This window comes from Pelecanus crispus, chromosome 5 (genome assembly GCF_030463565.1).
Source record: "Pelecanus crispus isolate bPelCri1 chromosome 5, bPelCri1.pri, whole genome shotgun sequence".
NCBI lineage: Eukaryota > Metazoa > Chordata > Aves > Pelecaniformes > Pelecanidae > Pelecanus > Pelecanus crispus.
This window is the reverse complement of record NC_134647.1, coordinates 8,059,811-8,080,573: the sequence shown is the minus strand read 5'-3', so window position 1 is coordinate 8,080,573 and position 20,763 is coordinate 8,059,811. Positions and strand designations below refer to the sequence as shown.

At 39.2% G+C, this 20,763-nt stretch overlaps 1 protein-coding gene across 2 annotated transcripts in view; it reads right to left on the bottom strand.

Annotated features, from left to right (window-relative positions):
* The window catches only part of DARS1 (aspartyl-tRNA synthetase 1), a 42,250-nt gene extending 22,588 nt beyond the window's left edge, over positions 1-19,662 (bottom strand). Inside the window, exons 1-4 of one of the 2 annotated variants that reach the window (XM_075710575.1) lie at positions 19,621-19,662; positions 18,313-18,370; positions 12,073-12,165; positions 6,943-7,045 (exon numbers count right to left, since the gene is read on the bottom strand). In XM_075710575.1, the coding sequence (XP_075566690.1) occupies positions 6,943-7,045; positions 12,073-12,165; positions 18,313-18,337 (221 nt within the window). In that variant the 5' untranslated portion in view covers positions 18,338-18,370; positions 19,621-19,662. Of the gene's footprint in view, positions 1-6,942; positions 7,046-12,072; positions 12,166-18,312; positions 18,455-19,620 lie in introns of those variants that run through there. The other variant, XM_075710574.1, reaches the window with a different exon arrangement.
* Between the last annotated feature and the right edge of the window lie 1,101 nt (positions 19,663-20,763).

Below are 20,763 nucleotides of genomic sequence, written 5' to 3'. Positions count from 1 at the left end.
ATTACAAGGAACTTAAAAAAAAGCCAAATTTGAGCATTTCAGTTGACTATGCTACTTCTTTGATGGTAATACTTTCAGGTGATGGAACTTACTGGCAGCTGCTCTAAAAGTTATATAGACCATGGTGCTTCATATGCTTGACTTGCTTAACCATTAGGTAATTCCATACACTGCATAAAATTTGTGAATAGTATGTTTTTCTGGTACATTTACACTTTAAAAGAGCTACAGTTGATCAAATCAGTATAATGAACAAATGACTAAATTTGTACAAAGCAGAGGTCGACAGCAGGCTTTAAATCAGAATTCATTTAGTTAAGGGTGAGCATCCATTCATCTCCATTATTTAAGCAGAGGCAACAAATTCAAGAAAGACAAGGAGAAATGACACTAAGTGCTTAGAAGTACACCCTCTTACAAAATGATTCTGTTTAAAACTCCTTAAAAAGACTGAGATACCAATACAATGCTTTGGATGCAACAGAATGTGATGATTAGAAACACAGAGAACATATCATGCTAAAATATTATTAGGTGTAACTATAAATTCCCTTTGCTTTTCAAGTAAGTGAATGTTTAAAAGACTAAAAGTTTTACTCTTGTGCTAACTTTTTTTCCCCTAAACAGTTCTCCTCTATTTTTCCCGCTTCCTTTTTCATGTCAGCATTTTGGCAAATGCCCAGAAAACACTAATGACACAAAAAGCAGTGTCTTCATTGAAAAACATAGGTTTCTAATCTGGTGAATAACAGCCCTCTCACTAATACTTGCAAATAAAAATAATGTTTTAAACTTATTGAAGCAAATTCTCTGCACTGTGAAAAAGAAAATAATAGTTAAATGTAAATGTGTTGTATGATGGATTCATAATCAGATTACTGATCCCATGGCTGAGAACTGGTGTTAGTGAAGTCACTACAGAGCTCTGATCAGAACATGCACGGAATTCAAGACATGCAAAATGGTATCAGTTTAAAAATAGAGGAAGAAGCTGACTTTTACATCATTGTAAATGTAATATTGCTTTGCAAATTTGCATAACAGACTTCAAAACTTTGCACTTGTGATTAAATCTGCTTTTTCTCTCTCTCTCTAAACTGGAGTTGCAATTAAAATGGTATGTTTCTTGGTCTGGAACACACTTTAAAACTGTAACATCCCTTAGTCATTAAATTTGCCATAATTTTAAGATGTATTTCAACTCAGTTCCTACCTATGTAGATCCTTGTATCCAAATATGCATCTAATTGCCTAGGCACACAAAAACACTACCAAGTTTTCTACTGCATATGACCTTCTTTGTATTTACAAATGTTCATCATCTCTCTAAACTTTCATTTGATAATTAGAAAATATGCTTTTGCTCATTCAGGCTACAGATCTAATCTGGTATGGAAGTGAAAACTCATGTTTTGAATTCTGCTTGAACCATGCTCAGCAAGATCTAGTGCTGGAAAAGCCTTAAGTCCCTAACATAGTTGCACCAAATGTAAACTACAGCAACCTGAAGGGTGCTGCTTTGATCACAACAGGTAATTCCAAGAATGTTACTGAAATGGTAATTTCAGTTCAAGTTACAAGAAAAAAGACGCTTTACTTAAATGCTGGTAACTACAGCAAAGTGTTCACAGCAGCAGTGCTAAGCCATCTAGGTGATTTTTTGATAAAATTCCCCTGGGTGACAAAAATACCCCAAACAAAACAGAAAAAGTAAACAAGTAGCAGAAAAGCTTGCCAAAGCAATCATCATTTCCATTAAAGACAACAATATTTATACCTGTAATTAATATTACAAAGGACTAGAAACTAAATTAGGATTCATGATGCATTAAGAAAATACAGATGACATTTATACTGTCTAATCCTTAAAGCAGCTATTTTAGTAATAGATTCATAAAGTCCAATGCTAAAAAATTCCTCTGTATAGCAAACTGCTTCTTTATGTGTAATGTTCCTTCCAAAAAAATCAAGACTATAATTACTAAAATGTCCACTAGATGCCTTATGTCCCTCTTAATGATCTGCATGTCTATTAGCCAAGACTTTCTCTTTTAACCACAGGATTGCATGATTGCAGTCTGTATGACAACATCTTTCATCAACAGCTTCATGTTGCAAGCTGAACCCCATGTGGGCCTCCCTAAGTGAATCACAATCAACATTTTCTTGATCAAAAGTCTCAACAATTGGAAGAAACTTGGTTATTTATAGACTTTAAATAGAAAAATGTTTTACTTAATGGAAGCATCTATGCTTGTTCAAACACTTTCTTGTTTTTTCTTCAACATTGTTTTCTGTAAGCAGACTGCACAAATTATTCTATTAACACGTTATTGCATCTATTAAATAATTGCCATAAAACTAATAATCAATGATCCTTTATCTGAATGTCAGTGGAAGTTGAAGGCAATAGTTTACTTTGAAAAAATGAGTTCACTTTGTAAACAGTTGAAAGTATAAACATTTTATACTCAACTCAATAAGAGCTACTGTAATAACTGTCTGCACAAATACGATCAATATCCGTTAAGCCCTCTGAAAGGGGAGTTAACGGGTATTGTATACATGAAGGCCAGTTAAACACCTATTATTATTCTCTTCATGCTAAAAATATAATAATCTGTTTCCTATACCAACATTCTAACACCTGGATGAACCTGGATATCTTCGGGGGGAAAAAAAAAGCCCATCTTCTTTTAAAGATTTTAAGTAACAATATCCACTACACTTTTTTAATCATTTTTACTGAAAAAAAATTCCACTTTATTTCCCTTCTGAATTTACCTAGCTTCACCATCATTGCATCTTGTCATATCTTTCTATCTGCAAAGTAAAGAACCCTCCATTGGCAGAAAATCTTCTTGCATAGGTACCATCAGACTGGGATTTAAATTACTTGCTAATTTCTCTTCAATAGAATAGAAAGTTTTCTTTAGTCTCACAGGAAGTCAGATTTGCCTGACCACATATCATTTCATCTAGCAGCTTCACCATCACCTTTTCCGATTTGACATATATTCAGACACAAAGACAACAAAAGTGGACAAAATATTCCAGAAATGGTCTAATGACTGCAATATATTTATTACATTAATGGCATTTTATTCCTTTTTTTCAAAACTCAAGAGATCTCCTAGCATAGTAGGTAGGAGAACTGCATGGACTCCTGCTAAGTCAGTTATCTATCATCATCTCACATTTCTCATCACTTACTGTCCTACATATTAATCCTGAACATGCACAAGATCTGAACTAATGATCACAAAGGTACAAATTCACACTGAAGAGCATCAAGTGATTATTCTAAACGAACCTTGGTTACTATATACTCCTAGCCGCTAGTTTACCATTCCAATTTCTGCGTCACCAGCAAACTTAATAGCTGCGATTTGACATTTTCTTCCAGATCACTGATATAAAAATTAAACAGAAATGGATAAAGAAAATATTTCTGCAATACCCAGCACTTCTCCTGGTATTACCGATTTATCTAGCTGATGAACTTACGTATATTTTTCTACATTGTGAAGTCTTTTCATATACGTTTACCCATATGCTGCCACCCCCCCCCTTTTTGCTCTCTTTTCTGGGTTTTCCTTCTCTAGCCTACTATAAAAAGCCATCAAGCTACTTCCTAAGAGTACATTGCTTGGGCTGCTAAATTAGATCTGTTAACCACCAACTGCTGTTCATATCATGTGGCTGTAGTAAAGGCAGGGAAAGGCTCATGCTGATATAAAAAAAAAAAAAAGAGAAAGAAAACCAAAATGGACCACACCCAATACTTTATGGAAAAAAAAGCAGGTAGTTAAACTACTAGTTGATAAACTAGTAATTACTTCGCACCTCTGCTGGCTGAAAGAGACAATTAATTCTTTCTCTTATACAGCATCCCTTGCAGGACTAGGCTGAATTTTTTTTTCTGATGAAAGACATAAGAACTCCACAGCTGCCAATCCAGTATCTTGACCAGCTCTATGTTGTTGGCTATGTATGTTTTGAAAGTTCAACTAGAAACTTTTCACAGTTAAGTTCACAGAACTTGTAACTTGTAAAACTGAGTTAAACCAGCATTAAGTATGTTTCACTAAAAAGAACTCGCATTCTTATGATAATGGAGATAATCAGTATATGAATGTTGCTAGACCACAGAAGGTTATGCAAGTTCTTGGTTTCCATGTGCCAATATCTAAAAGAGGAACTGCTTTGTTTATTATTTATGAAAATTTGTATAAAAAAAAGTTCATGATTTAACCAGTTCTGATCAAAAATTCAAAATCCAGAATTTCACAACACTATTGTCACAAACTATTTGTGAAAGAAATACTAAGATATACTACTTTACTATACTAATACTACTAAGAAAGTTTTGGACCCAGTATCAAAATATGAGAAATATGAAAAATAAAGTTTATGTACTACTAGTGAAAAAGTTTAGTTTAAAAATTTAATTGAAATGTAAGGTATTGAAGTTAAATGTTTTCTTCAGTAAATGTGTATTTCCTCATTTAATGTGCAGAAACAAGAGGAGATGATGAAAAAAGACACCGAGAAAGGCAGAGAAACAGTATAGTTATTTTTAGACATCTAAGACCAGCCTCATCTGCTAGTGATAATGGTGTCATTCCACAGCAGGTGAAAACTAGTAGGAACACGACTGAAGACAAGGCACATACTGTTGCTGTGCTTCAGGTGTCACTGACAGTGGCCACAAGTGCACTTAGACATCAGAGAACAGCAGCAGCCTCTGCAGGATGAGAGGCAACTGCAACGGCGGTATCAGACAAAATTGTGGAAGAAGATAAAACACTGGAAAAAGCGAGAGCATTTCAGGATATTAATAAAATAGGTTAGTTGGTGGGAAGGAATAATGAGAAGATGATGGCACTAATGGTGTTAAAAAACCAAAAGCAAACCCCCAAAAGAAAACCCAGAAGGCTGTAGCAGAGAAAGCTCTATCATTCAAAGAACATGATGATAAGCATGTAAGCCTTTCAGAAGCACAAATTATGAGTAAAACGTGCATGCTAGAAATTAGAGAGGCTGAAGTATCAGGAGTTAGTTAGCAAACGCTATCACAAAAAGGAGCAGAATGAAAAGTCAAAACACAGTACAAACACCATGAGTCTGGCTACTCAGAGGAAATAAGGTGTCTCACATCAAGAAAAGCGGGGAGACAACACAGAGTTGGAAAGAACCTAAGGATGAGATTCCATCTGATTTAACAGCTCACTGCTACCAGTAGAGAAAGAAGCTTTGCCCTCTACTCTTTCCAGATACCCCTTTCCACCATTTACCACTCCTTGTTAGCTCTGGACCTCCAGGACCTAGTTTAAATCACTAACCTGACAGAAAACTAACCGAGTAAGGAAAGATTTGTCTATCAAAAAAAAAAAAAAAAAAAAAAAAAAAAGGCAGGGAAGGCTCACAAGTGGTAGAGTCAGCACATGGAAGAAAAGAAGAAGGACCAACTTCCCTCTCATGAGCTCTTAACCATTGAGCTCTTCCACTCATGAAACGTAAGAAATTCAGTTGTGGAGGAAAAAACCACAAAGAAAACTGGAAAAGAGCGATGTCAGAGAGAACTGGAGAATAGGAGAGTGAGTGTCACAACTGTAAGAATTGTTTCACTGTTCTGTAGCACAAGTTCGTCCAGAGAGTACAGGCAGACTGTTGGTAGGTTAGAGGGAGATGAATTGGGGAACAAGTAGATTACACACTTAATCCTTTTCAAAGATTCTAAGTGCTGGAGAGAACAAACTATTTCATGAAGAAACAGAACACTTCACTTTGGCTCATAAACACCTGTAAACAGCATGCTTCACACTGGCCCTGCCAACACTAAGCACCGCCAAACAACAAACACTGCTGGTTCTGTTTTCCCGTTGCCTTGAACCTCATCAGCAGAAGCATTATCCTAACCTTCTTAACTTGGCTTCTGGAAGTCTATACTATAATGAATCCCTCCTCTCCCTGACATATTGAAGGTTGAAGGCTGTAGCACTTTTGCAGCTAATTAGTGGGGGCTCCCTTCCCAGGCATGAGAGTAGTGCCAAGAACTACACAGAAGCAACTCAAGTGCCACATGTTAAACACATTATTGCACCAAATTGATCCACATTTCTACTTGTGAACAAGTAGATATACATGATTAAAAGCTCTACTATAAAACCACCTTTGTCACGCAAGCATATTTAGTACTGGACAACCTGAAAGCACAATCTTAAGGCAAGTAGCAGGGGAAGGCAATTTTTTATCTTTAAGAACAAAACAAACCCAATAACTGAATTTAAACTGCTGCAACAAACACTTGTTTAAGTGGCAAGCCTAACGATTACCCCCCCCAAATATTTTAAAAAGTAAGTTAAACCCTTCATTAAACATTCTAGTGCCAAAAATAAGGTGTAAATAAGATTAATTCAGTGCACAGAAGCTACTCTTAATTTCTTCAACTCTGTAAGCCACTTGCAATATGGATTCAGTGCACAGAAGCTACTCTTAATTTCTTCGACTCTGTAAGCCACTTGCAATATGGAACTTCTTCACATCCGTTCTAGCTATAAAATGTATTACCACACTGCACATCTTGTAGAAGAAAAACCCTGAACATGTGCAGACACACACAAACACCACACACAAAATGCACTGTGGCCCACTAAGCTCAGCTTGCCAGACTTTTTGTTAGTCAGCTTGAAAGTAAATGTAGGTTGTCTATGGCGAGAGAATGCTGCTTCAGCAGTTCAGAATGAATTTCAAGCCTGTTCTCTATTTTATCTTTTGTCAGTGTAATGTATTCAATGCAATAGTGAGCTGACAATTTAAATAACTACATTTTAAAACAAACGAAGCATTGATGTTAATGTGTGAAAATGGTCCCAACCCCTGGGAGTCCTGGTTCCCACCATTGTTTACTCTGACAACAGGATATAATTGCTTACTTACTTGGCAGCAAACTTTACCATCTGCTTGCTTGCATGCTGTCCCACAGCCACAAGAGCCTGGATATTAAACTGCTGCTGACGCAGGACTAAGAAACACTGCTTCCCTGAATACAAAGAAAAACAACGCAGGTGTATTAAGGACAAGTTACTCGAGGCCTGTGTGAATGAGAAAAAAAGCTTTACTACTTTAATATTAAGCTGAGCTTTTAAGGGTGTGTGTCTCTCTCCCTTGCCACCGCTCTCCACCCCGAATAGCTACATCAAACTAGTCAGCTCTGCATGTACACCCCCCCCCCTCCAATACTGAGATAAATCAAGTAATTCTGCCTTACATCTATAAACGTGTGAATGGACATTTTCTAAAAATAACAATAAGCCTTCCAAGATAAATAATATCTAAACAAAACAAAAACTAGAAATCGTAACTTTAAAAAAAAAATCTATTGTTCTTCAACTGCTAGAAGTAAATCATACTTTTCCTTGTTGCTTTGCTCACAAGTACTTCAAGTCTATATTATTTTAAAAGAAGTTTTTTCTCATCTTCTCACATTAAAGCTGTAGTTCATTTTACAAAGCTGCTCTGAGAGAAATAGGCTTGATTTTGCACCACAGGGACTAAACCAATGATGTTCATTCTATAATACACCACACATTCAGAATGAAGGGGAACAAAAGGAGTATTGATTCTGGTGAATGACAAGAACCTAAAAGACCCAAGTAAAAATTCCTGTAAGAACAATTTATTCATCAACCGCTTAGGGAAAAAGAAGTTAATAGGAATTAATAATAATTTACAAAGAACATAATACACTTTGTTGACTTTTAAAATTAGTATTTCCAAGTGAACAAAGCTCTTTCTAATCTGTTTAGCTGATAGTTACAACCATTTCGTATTTCTCCTCACATCTCTAATAATCATTTACTCCTTAGCTTAGATTTGAGGAAATATGGTGATTTTAAATGCTTCTTCCTCAGACAGAGAAATTAACATCAAACACTTCATTGTTGTACCAGTATCTGATAAAATGCATCAATATAATTTTAGTTCCAAGTTCTGACTCATAACATTACAACATTTCCATTAAAATGGTGATAATAGGAAGAAGCCAGAAGCTTTGTTATAGATAGCTATTTCCCAGTTATTGTTGACTTAGACTATAAAACATTAAAATCAACATATATCTAACTTGAACACTGACACTAAAAAGCCAGTTGCAGTTTTCATTTGTAATTATGTAATTACTATTCCTGACACATAGCCGCAGATAATTTAAACAGTATCAGAAGATAAATGCAGAACATGAAAATAACAGCAAACATATAAAACTAGTACAAAATATTATTAAAAATTAACATTATTATTATTATTGGAAATAACTAACCTTGTCCTATGATTGTGATTTCGGAAATGCAACAAAATTAATTCTACGTTTTCAGAAAACAGTACAACTATTTCTGTATTGCTTAGATATTGCAGCCTCTGGAAAGAAGCTAATATGGTATGGATGTACATATTTCTTGCAGGCGAACATTAAGCCACAGATTTAAATTAGAAAAGTACAGGCTTCATAACTTAAATAGAGCCTTCAGTGGTATACATGCCTGTGTTTCAGACCCAGCAAGTCAACAAACTAAATACAATTTTTCCATAGGACACAATGTGCTAAGTTTCTTTGGATAAGCTAGGCATATGTCACATCTTTGACATATCAATATTTCTTACTTACAGTGTGGTTTGATACAGTATTTCCTAGAAGATAGTATTTGTCTCTATGATTTCAGTCACAAATAATTTAGCAAAATATGATCGAAGTTTCAGCAATGATGTATTAGGTGTTCAAACAAAAAAATACACAGCTGAAGACAGCTACAATGTCACTCAACTAGTAAATATTTAAGGAGAAGATAGTGAAATAAATGGAGGGACCTGCTATCATACTAATCAGAAGCAAAAGTTTGGCAGTTGTACTTAATCCCAAACACTAGAAGTCTGATCAATATCTGCATTATAAAAGGACTCAAATCTTTCGGTCATGAGTAACAGTTGTTTTCATGAGGAAAGAGGATGTTTTGTAGAATATAACCATTTCTCATCACACAGAAGATAAGTGATCAAACAAAATTCACTGACAGGAACAGTTAAAATACTAGAGTTAAAGGTTGTAGGAGGAAACAGAACTTTTCCCAAAAGTGCCAAAGGCGTGCAAAATAAAGTATCAAAAAGACAAGCCATGATCAAATCTAGTTCATGATTAGATGCCTCTCCAGATGGAGTCGGAAAAAAGGAAGCATCAGAGTGAGAAGAAAATTTGGATTATGGGATATTCTCCATGTGTTTTGAAATATTTACATGGTATTTAAGTAAAAAGTGTAAGACCAACTTTGGTCACATTCAACAGTAAACTACTCTAAGTTTCTGTAAAACAAACCAATACTGTGCCCCACAAGAATGCCTAAAAAAATGAAAGGTTTCAAAAGAAATTTTGTTGAAAAGGTCTGACTCAGTCTAATGCAAGGAACTTTTAGTCACTGAACAAATAAGAGAAGACACCACACAGAAGATCCCATCAAAAGCAAGCATCAAAAGCAAGCACCAAACAGGAATCCATTTTCTTTCTTGGATGTAAGTACCAAATGACACAAGACCTTGAGAGAAAAGGAAAGCAGTTGTATAAAGAGTAAAAAATGTTTGGTCATATAAATTAATACATTGCTAGTTACAGACATCTGCCAGCAAAGAGAAAACTTTATATGGTTTATTATAAAATTTGACATAGTATTTAAATTGCTCTTGGTGGTACTCTTATTTTCAGACATACTATTTTGATGTTTTATAAACCCTTGCATTCATAAACCAAAACCAAATCCAGGTCTAACATACTGCACAAGTCCCAGCTGCCTGGCAGAACCCAGACTGATTTCCCAACTGCTTTTCAATGATAAACATGATCAGTAGCTTAGGCTGGCTTTAAAATAAGGCCAGAAATAACATTTATTCAATCTACGATAAAAACCACAGGACCGCAAGCACTTTAATTTCAGTACAACCCACAGAATAGCCCAACACCCCATTCTTTACACATCTTTCAGTTAATTTCCATCAGACTTCATGAGTGGCTTGCTATACAAGACAGCTGGATTTTGCAGTTGTTCACATGCATTTTTTTTGTTTATTGGTCAGAACTAGACAGGGTTAAATAAAGGATATGTTGGTTATTTAGGAGTCAAATTTGAGCTTCTGAGAAAAGCTAAAGCTATTTTTGTGTAAGATTTTCCTGTTTCCTACAAGACTTTCCTTTCCACAATGGTAGGAATAGCGCCACGATGCGTGTGGGAAAGGCTAATATTACTTTTTACTCTTAAACATTTGCTTTTCTTGTAAGATTCTTTCCCCCAAAGCTTAAATAAACAAGCATATGGCATTCCCTAGCAGCATTCCCTGAACGTCAGAATTGTTCTGTGTTGTCAGACCAAGAGGAAACAAGAAGCACAATCAATAAATTGAGAACACTTCATGCCCACAATCAAGTCCTTTTGCTTTCATTTTTCAGGCTGTGTTAGAGTTTTGAAAATAAGCACTGTTATTTCATGAAAAACAACAGTCTTTCCTGAGGTCAAAGGTGAACGATGACAAACAGCTTCTTGTAAGTTAATATGCCCATGTTACATACATGTTACTCTGATGGAAGTAAATGCATAAAAATTATGCAAGGTATCATATATAAATGCAATACAGAGGCAGTAATAAACAGCCATTGAAATTCATACTGTTTTAAAGGTCCGCATAGACACCTGTCTTTAACATACTAAATTCTGTTAACAGTCTGAACTCTTCCTACAATTGCAGAAGAAAAACCCGTAAGGATACTCCTATTTGTATACTGATAGCAACATTTAAATCAGATAGAGTGTCTCCTGTCAGAACAACTTCAAGTTGTAATGACCAAGGCTTTCACAGCTTTTGGGGTCAACAATCTCTGTACACAGCAAAGACAGACTTCACTACAGAACTACTGAGGAAATCACAGAGGACTCACTACATTTAAAAGATTCTAATACAAACTAAGATGTGCATTCCATGCATATATTCACATGCAGTTCCTTATTTTAACTGACTGCAATACAGACACTCATTAAGAGGGCCATTTTTTAAGAAAATGAAGCCTCCAAAAGAGAAATTAATCTGGTACGTGTGACAATATTCTGTATTGGATTCTCGCCCCTAATTTGCATTATTCCCAATTCTAAGACTACTGTTAAGTTTCATTCATGAAGATAATTTCTTTATGCTCTTTTCTTTCAACTCTTGGGAAGACAAGGTATTTATATCTCACTACAGAGCTGCCAACCATAACTGAAACCAGTACAACATCTGACCAGTTGTCAGCATCTAATGTCAACTGAAAAGGCCAAAGCCTATTTAAGTTTGCATATGGCAAACTAATCTCCAGAGAGAACTGCTGATTCCAGGGAAGAAATATAGCTGTCAGACAGCCAAGTATGACAGCCCACACTACTGAGAACCTATAAAAGGATTTTTCCCTTTGTCTTGTTAAAGAAAGATGATGTTTCTTATTTTAAGTTCAAATTTAAATAATCAGATGCTGGTAACTGAAAGTAAAAATTCTGAAATTAATACAGATTTTTGTTTCCTGGTAAAGAAAAAGATATAGTAAAAATATTCATATGCAGCAGAATAGATACGGCCTGTCTGACAACTGCTACATTTATAATGAAAGTACATGTTACAGTAGAAGCTTGTAACGATTTTATCTCACAACTGTCAACACCCAAAGGAGAATGGCTATCATATTTTTAAATTCCTGTTATTTACAATTGTCCACACATTATTTAGTAGTACGATAAAACCAAAATTAACTTTTACTACAATGCAATAGCAATACCTGATTTCCACTCAGCTGAAAACAAAATTTCCTTTTCCCCTCTTGGGAAAAGAAAGGTAGAAAAAAGAGAAAATAACCAAAGTGAACCCTGAGTGAACACTGAGTAACCAGGTGGCAAAGTTTTCTTTTCTGCAAGACATAACTAACAGGTCATGAAATCAAAATAAACATTCAGGTTATGCTAACAATATGAAGAAATAAAAACAAAAACTCTGGAGGCATCTCACCTTTAGCTCTGCTTGTATGAATTCTGCCACGAACCCAAACCACTTCATCAGCCTTCTCCACTGTCAGGTCTTTTATTCGAACCAAAACTCTATCTGAATTACAAGAAAAAAACCGCCACATTTTATAACAGAGTTGTTTTTTTTGAAGCAAAACATTTTTCACTTTAAACTCCAAATACATTTTCTATCATTGCTAAAATTTATAATAAATCCAAAACATTACTTTTTTCTATCTACAGCATAATAGATGTACTGAAAACACACAAGATCCCATTTCCTTTCTCAGTGAATTGTACTTAGCCAAGCAGTTTTAAGTTGGTTCAAGCTTATTGTTTGACTTATATAGCAGGGTCAAACTGCACTAAAACACAAGCAAGACTTACTGTAGTTCACGGACAGCAGAACCCAGCATGACTACACTATTTTTGATAGGACTTCACTGTGCTGCACTGTACTACCTGCACTTATTAGTCTGAATTTTTGCTGCTAAGGGATGTCCGCCCTGCTCCACTGTGCAACGTGAAAGTTGGTATGCTGAACACAGCAAAACAAAGGCTCAGAGGTGACATGACTATTCTCTGTATCTACGTAAGTAGGGTGAGTATCATTGTAAAATAATTATTATTTAAAATAAAGAAGAGAAAGAAACCACAAGTAAATGTGCATTAGAAATTGAAAGAAGATTTATTTTGGTTAAAACAGTAGCATTTTGGAGCAACAAGAGTACTACTGTGTAAAACCAGGAAAATTTATTTTAAGAGAGAATCTCTTTGACAACCTGATCAAGCACTACTATCACTGTAGGAGCCAGGATTCATCAGAAAGAACCCTTCAAATTCTATGTACCCAAGAAAGCTAAATAACAATAGGAACGCATGGTTTCAAAAGGACAGATTTTGGATACTAAAGGAAAAAAAAAACCTTATCAAGGAGAATATTTTTAAAGAAATCAGGACTTAAAAAATTACATCCAACCACTATGGACTGCCAACATTCTGGCTGCATGCCACTATTCCTTGAAATGTACTCGTTTAATTGTATTTTTCTGTAGATTTTTGGCCAAACGTATTTTGTGCATGGTCTCAAACACTTACTTCTTACAGTATCTACAAATCAGAGGATTACGTAGAACCTCAACAGCTCTGACAGCTCCACTTACTCATATACAGTTCGTCTGTGGTTAAAACCACTGCTTATTAGAGAGAAAAAAAAAAATCTTCAAGGGAGATACTGATCCTTATGGGTCTCTTCCAACTCGAGATATTCTATTCTATGATTCTATGATATGCAACACAAGCAAATTCACTCTCTCTGCCTTTCATCACAGACTTCTCCCTTGTTTCAAAGTAACATCAAATTCACTAAGGCACTTCCAGTCTAGACTTTTCCCGCCAGACCTTTTCCAAAGTTTGCCCACCCCAGGTTACCATCTGCTGTTCTGGACTCCTTCCCTCTGTCTGTGAATACCAGTCACAGCTTGCCCTGCAAGCCCATTATCCTGCACTGGGAATTTTAGGGGGTTGAAAATGTTTATTAGCTTATGCTCAGGGCAATCTAGTTTTTTTCTTCACAGACACACATCAAAACCAGAACAGAATGAAAGCGCACAGAGAACTGTGATAGGAAATTACTAATGTGTGTGTGCGCATGTGTGCGCTCGGGAAGGGAGAAAGGGGGATAAAGATGTTATCACTTGCCAGCAACTTCTGATGTTCAAACTTTATCAGTACAGTACTATAGGAAACACGCAACCAGCACAACCCGTAAGCTTTCGTATTTCTAAGAGTTTGATATTCAGACAGTTAAAACTACCTCAGTCAACTTAAAACGGTATTGTTAGAAACTGAAAATATTTTCCAGGCACAAGTATAAAGACAGAATGAGGTGTTACCCTTTTTATGGATCCTTCATGTTTCAGGAACCATCTGCATTAGATAAGTATTTTTTAAAGTCTTTTGGATACATAATGGTTCATGTTTCATCAAGACTAAAGAAAACACCTTTAACACCAAAATTTTTATATGGTATGAATTATTAAAAACTATTTCACCTTTCATAAAAAGAGTAATAAAACAATATCCCAAAAGAGACATCATAAAATCATTTTTCCAACAGCAGATCATAGAATCACAGCACGGCTGAGACTGGAAGGGATCTCTTGAGGTCATCTGGTCAAACCCCCTGCTCAAGCAGGACCACCTAGAGCCAGTTGTCCAAGATCACATTCTGACAGTTTTTTAGTATCTCTGTGGAGGGAGACTCCACCACCTCTCTGGGCAACCTGTGCCAGTGCTTGCTCACCCTCACAGTAAAAAAGCGTTTCCTGATGTTCAGAGGGAACCTCCTGTGTTTCTGTTTGCGCACACTGCCTCTGGTCCCGTCAGTGCGTTCCACTGAAAAGAGCTAGATGTCACAACCGTTAAGTCCCTTTGTTTCCCTCCTTCAACGCTTCCCAAATCTAGGCTTCTTTTCCTCTCATTTCTAAAATGCCAGTAGTTCATGATAACATCTACATTTGTTAGTATAAGCAATCATTTGCCTTTGTCTCTCATTTTCTCTTGTCCAACCAACATATTGTAGCTCAAATCTTCCCTCTGTACTCTCACATATCATTTCACCTGGAATTCCTTTCAGATGATTTCTATCTCTTCCATGATAAAAATGAAGCTTCTTGCTCTCACCTTTAAGGTCCTCCTGCCATCCTCTTTAGACTACCACCTTCTTGTTCTTTCACAAATGCAAGCCATACTTAACATTTTCTGTTGTCTTGCCACTTAAACACTTGCAGACAATTAAATAATGCAAAAATAAAAGATGTTTTAAACTGTGCTACAGTTGCAGTGAAGACAAGGGAACAAAGATTTTAAATGAAGTTCAAACAAAACACTCCATAAGTCTGAAATTACACTTCCCAGCTTCAATTCAATATTCATGCTATCTCACCTTCATTGCCATTCTGAATCATGTTTAAGGGGAAACCATATTGTTTCATTTCCTTCATGTATAGCACGATCTCTTCTTTTCAACATACTAAATATCCTTATCTTTCTCTCAGAACTCTAACCTCTTCTAAACATGGCAGGAGAGGATAAAAACCCAAAAAGCCATCATTTTTCCACCCCCAGGCCCCCATTCCTTGTCTGTCACATCAGCCTGTTTACTAAGTTAATTTATCTTGCATCATGGAGTTTTGAACAGTATGATCCATATTTCTGCTGTCTCTGTGAACTGCCAGCATCTTTACAATGTTGGATAAATTTGAAAAAGAGAAGATAAGTTTAATAAAAAAACCTGAAAGCCAAAAGCAGTATAAGATGAAAGCAGCTTCCAGGGAGGGGAGATGAAAGTAATGGGGCTGAAGGGAGAAAAAGGGAAAGGCAAATGGAGTTTTACTAGCAATCATAGCCTCAAGCAGGCAGGAAGGACTTAAAGGCATGATGTCACAGGAAGTGAGAACATCAGACAGCCAGGGCAGCCAACATTAGCAGAAGACAGACTGAAGTGGGTCAAGAATGAAGGCACAGGTGTGTGAGATCAGTAGAGCAGGGTGGAGCATCTATGCAACAACTTTGTGAACACTTGAAAAGAGTTTTAATTTGCCTGCAGAGGAACAAGAATCTACGAGTATGACAAAAGGAGAATAAGCCTATCCCTTGGAAAGGGAGAATAATTTGCTCTGATCACTCCAAGTTTTTTAACTTCCCATGTCCAGCCAGTGCCCTCAGGACAGTGCAGCTACTACGGCAAGCCTAAAAGCAACAGTGCCGCAGACAGGCAGCTGAGCTCCTGCCCACATCTGTGCTGTCTGCATTGCCTGTTGGCTCCAGTTACCAGAGGGTACGTAGGCCGACACAGGTCATACCACAATTCTAACTTAGAAATGGCACGTACCCACACAGACTTCACAAACAAACAAAATTAATATGGTACAGACAGGTGGGAACACTCACATTTGTGCTTCCCCACCACCCCCTGCCCCAAGCAGTTCCTCCAAGACACTCAATGCAAGCAGAATACTTTGGGGAAAAGCATATATACACTACTGATGCCGAGAAATGACTTCACCCTCCCGTGAGTCCTTTGATAAGAGCTCTCTCTGACAAGAACTACTGAGTCTTTAAATAAGAGGGCATTAGTCTCAAGGAAGGGACTAGGCTGATCTTAAACTTTTTTACTATAGGCATTTTGTTCTTTACTGTTACCCAATTTTGGTGTTCTGGATAACCATCTTCTAAAAAACATAACAGCAGGAGTGCTGTAGGTTGTATTTTAAGCCCAGTGGAAAACCTACTCAATCATGTCCACACATTGGCTGAGACTTTTTTTTTTTAAAAACAGGGATGGAAGGTCAAGGGGATAACAGATCTAAATACACCATTCAGCCTTTTTCATATAATTTCCCGTCACTTTCGCCACCTTCCTTCTCAACATATTTTTTTTCTCCACAGTATTTTTGAGTGTTTCTTTTGAATGAGACAGTTGGCAGGATAGACTTTCTCCATGAGAGCAGGATTTGATTCACCATCTCAATCTGCCAGCTTGGGTCTCCCACACAGTTGTTTGCTCTGGGGTGTGAAACTGGCAGAGGAAACACAGCTTGCAGAAACTCTAGTGAGCCAAATGCCATCACAGAAGAGTGCAGGGAGAGGAGATCCAACAGGGCAATCTTTCAGCCTACAGTCAGCAGTGCAGGTTAACCAGTCAGATGCTAACTTGGAGAAATTACCTTTTTCTCAGTATTATACCCTTTAGGTTGCGCCTACACACCAATTTATGGATTGTTAAGTGGTTACACATAAATATGGATAGCTGTGTTCCTGCCCCTTCCAGCAGTCATCAGACCTTCTTTCACTTTGCTAAGCTGGCTAAACAAGTTGTCATTATTAGCATGTTGAAACGGATCAGCAGAAGACCCAGCATCAGGAAGCGGGAGACCACAGCAGCCAGCAGCTGGGCTGGCTTACAACGCGATTTCAACTTCCCTTCCCTTTATTTGACAGCTAGTATGTATTTTCTTCATTAATGACTGTTAATACAGTCTCTAGTGATTTTTTTGTCCCGTTACATTCTTGACATAATGCTCCCCTTCAGTTGGTGTTAACCTATGATTTCTTCTGTGGCTCCTCCTCTTCCCTACATTCTACATTTCCCTTCCTAAGGGAGGTCAACCAAAACAACCATTCAGAGGAGAAAAAAAATCACCTAATCACAGATGCCGTTCCTTTTTTACATTTCACTATGAAGAAGTTACAAGAAGCTAGTATATTACCTTCCCTCATTCCTGTTTCATGCACTGAATAATACGAAGATCAGTATTTCTTGGGATGTTGGTCTGGGAGATTGTTCTATAGCTGACAAGTCTTTCTGAATCCCAATTCCCCAACAGTATAAAATGAGCATTTCCTGAATTCACAGCAGTGAGAATAATGATAAAATCCATAAATATTAATATATAATATTAATAGATTTGGTACTCATATGCAGGAGTAATGAGGGCTGCATAAGCAGATACCCTACTCAGAGAGGGAGTGCTGTTGCAGCAAGCCATAGCAGAACTTACTCCAAACAAAGAAAAAACCTGACATCTCAGGACGCAGTACATTATAATGAAAAATAATTTAATAAAAAAAAAAAAAAAAGCCTGCAGTGATGGACAGAGACAAAAACTGACAAGCTCTGTAGGGCATGGTCCAGGCAAGGGCAAAGATTGAGATTCCACAACCTTTCTGGACCCAGCTCCAATATCCAACCACGCTCATTTTTTTTTCCTTCTATCTAATCAGAATTTTCTGTGTTCCGACTTGTGTCCATGACCTTCTGTCCAATTACCACACACCTTCAAGACTCTGGCTTTGTCTTCTCTACACCCTCCCATTAAGTAGCTTTAAACAGTAGTAAGGTCACCCCACAGCTTCCTCTTCTCCAGGCTGAACAAACCCAGCTTCCTCAGCCTCTCCTCAGAGATCCTGTGCTCCAGTCCTCTGAGCAATGTGATAGCTCTCCGTGGGACTGGCTCCAAAATGTCAATGTCTTCCCTGCACTGGAAAGCCCAAAACTGGACACAGCACTTCAAATGCAGCCTCACAAGTGCCAAATGTATTCAAATAAAGGGAAAGAATGGCAGCAGGATTTGAATGAAAAAATTTAGTAAATGATTTCTCAAACAAGTACTGTAGATATGTAGTACATAGCTTCTTTTTCCCCCTTTTTTTAAAAAACTTTTTTCATTTTTTAACTGACCTGGTTTCTCTTGGGATTGTATCATTGATGACACTCCATATCTTTCCTTAGCATAATCCTAAAATGGAGGTGAGAAACATACATCAAAGAAGCACACACAAAAGGATGAACAAAATAATTACAGATTTAACAGAGCTAACACGAAACAATTAGCTGTAATATTAAACTCAAGAAATTGTGTTTCAGACTCTTAAAGACACACAGGTAAGAGAAGGTAATTGTGCCCTGTAAGGAAAAAAAAAATCCAACAGCAGCAAACACACATTAGGGTCGTTATTTGTTACACAGAAGTTAGTGTGAATACCTCTGTAAAGAGCCTACTCCTGAAAAGATATTTGGGTCCTACAGAAGTAGATCCATGGCTAAGTATTTCCTTCCAATATTCAGGCACACTAAGAAATGCAGCAGATTGCATGTCATTATGACAGCCAAAGGAAGCCTGACTGATTACTAACAAAAATCTGTTAGGTAAGACACAGGGGGATGGGGCCTTTTCATCATAAAGATCACAATTCTAGTTTGCCAACTAAGCCTACTCATTTCCAAAAAATAAAAAAAGCATTATGTATTTTATTCTATTCGATATATATACCTAATTTCATTCTAAATATTTTTCTTGGGGATGTTCTGTTTCTCTGCCTTTGATGAATCATGGCCCATGTATAATTTTACAGAAGCAACCTATACTCAGAATTCCTTACAGCTGATGCATTTTTGGTTTTTCAAAGGCAAGCAAAATTGATTTTATAGCCAGATGAACCGATGCTCATCATTAACACTGTCTTTTTCTCTTCTTGCAGGAACACTAGGCTAGTGCCTACAATTTTTCAGCACTGATCTGTCGTCCAAATAAAAGACAGAAACATCCGCCGGTGCCCCCGCAGAAGCGGCCTGCTGGGGAGCTGCACCCAGGTGTTTCTGCAGGGGATGCAACGGGGACAGGGCAGAGGGACAGGGCAGGGCTGTGCTCGAGCACGGCCTCCGTGAGACTGGAGAGCCGATTCCAGCGGGTCTCAGGAGGCGCCGTGTGCCCGGAGAGGGGCAGAGCTCTTCACTGAGGCACGAACCGACCGCGCCCGGCGAAGGGGGAGGTGGACACGGCAAAGCAAAAGGCAGCTCTGCCCCCGGGCCCGGCCAAACCCCGCCTCGGGCCCGGCCTCCCCACCCCGCGGGGGACGCGGCCGCCAGCCCCCTCCGCGCCGGCCCCTCTGGCGGCTTCAACCCCTCGCTAGGCCGGATCCTGCCCCTTCCCCCTCTCGGGACAGGCAGCCTCGGCGCCGCGCCCGCCCCCTCCCTGCGGAGACCCACATCGGCCGCCGACGGCTCTTCGTTCTCCGGGCGGCGGTCCTGGCCGCGGTCCTGGCCGCGGTCCTGGCCTTGGCCTTGGCCTTGGCCCTGGCAGCGGCCGGCGGCGCTCGGCATCCTGCTGCGGCCGGCGCGGCCCCTCACGGCTCGGCTCGACTCGACTCGACTCGGCCCGGCTCGGCCCGGCCCGGCGCGCCACGCCGCTTCCGCGCGCCCACCTCTCGCGAGAGCAGCGGCAGCCACGCGAGAGCACCACGCCTACCCCCCGCTCCGGCCGCACCTATCGCGAGAGCTGAGCCGGTGCTGAGGGGCGGGGCTTTGGTCAAGGGGGCGGGGCTTAGCCGGGGCGGGGCGGGGGCGCGAGGCGCCCTCAGAGCGTGCTCCCCCTCCCGCCCCCACCGCGGCCGCTCGGGGCTGAGGGAGGCGGCGCGCGCAGCCCGCGGCAGGCGGGGTTGGCGTTTGCCGCCACTGCCCTCGCCTCAGGGGGCGAGCGGCGGCCGGAGCGGTCAATTTTCACGAAACTACAACCGTCCCGACCAGGCTCGGCGCCTCCGGCCCTGCCCCTGATGCTGAGGCGAAAGCTGCCGTGCCGCAGCGGAGGTGTGCTGGTCTGGGCCGCGGCTCTGAGGCTGGGCAGCGGGTGGGTTTGGTCCTGGCCTGCCCTGCTTCGCCATCCGGCACGTTACGGCCTGAGGCTGCCGTGCTGGACCGTGAGGTGGCTGGCTAATGCACCCGGCTGGGCTCGGTAGCCGAACCAAAGCGCGCTTCTGTTCTACCTCGCCGGCAGACTTGGCTTGCCAGTGCTTACCCTGATAGCAGTGCAGTCGCCTGTCCCCCTGCTAATCCTGCTGTTTATTATTAGTTAGCTACACCCCAAAGTAGGTCTGGTAATGAATCAGTGCAAATCCAGGTGTTTCCTTCCAGCTGGGTGCTTAAATCAATGCTAGGGTATGGAGGCCGGGGCTTGCTGCAGGTGCCAACTTTCAAATGACAGAAATCAAAGTTGCAACCAGCTGCTGAATCCTATGGGCGTAGACTGTTTATTTGGTGCAGGACGAGAAGCAGGAGTTAGCTGTCCTGATTTAAATTGCAGTTTTGAATTTTCACATTTGACTAACTAATCCCTCCTGCGGTATCGATTAGAGC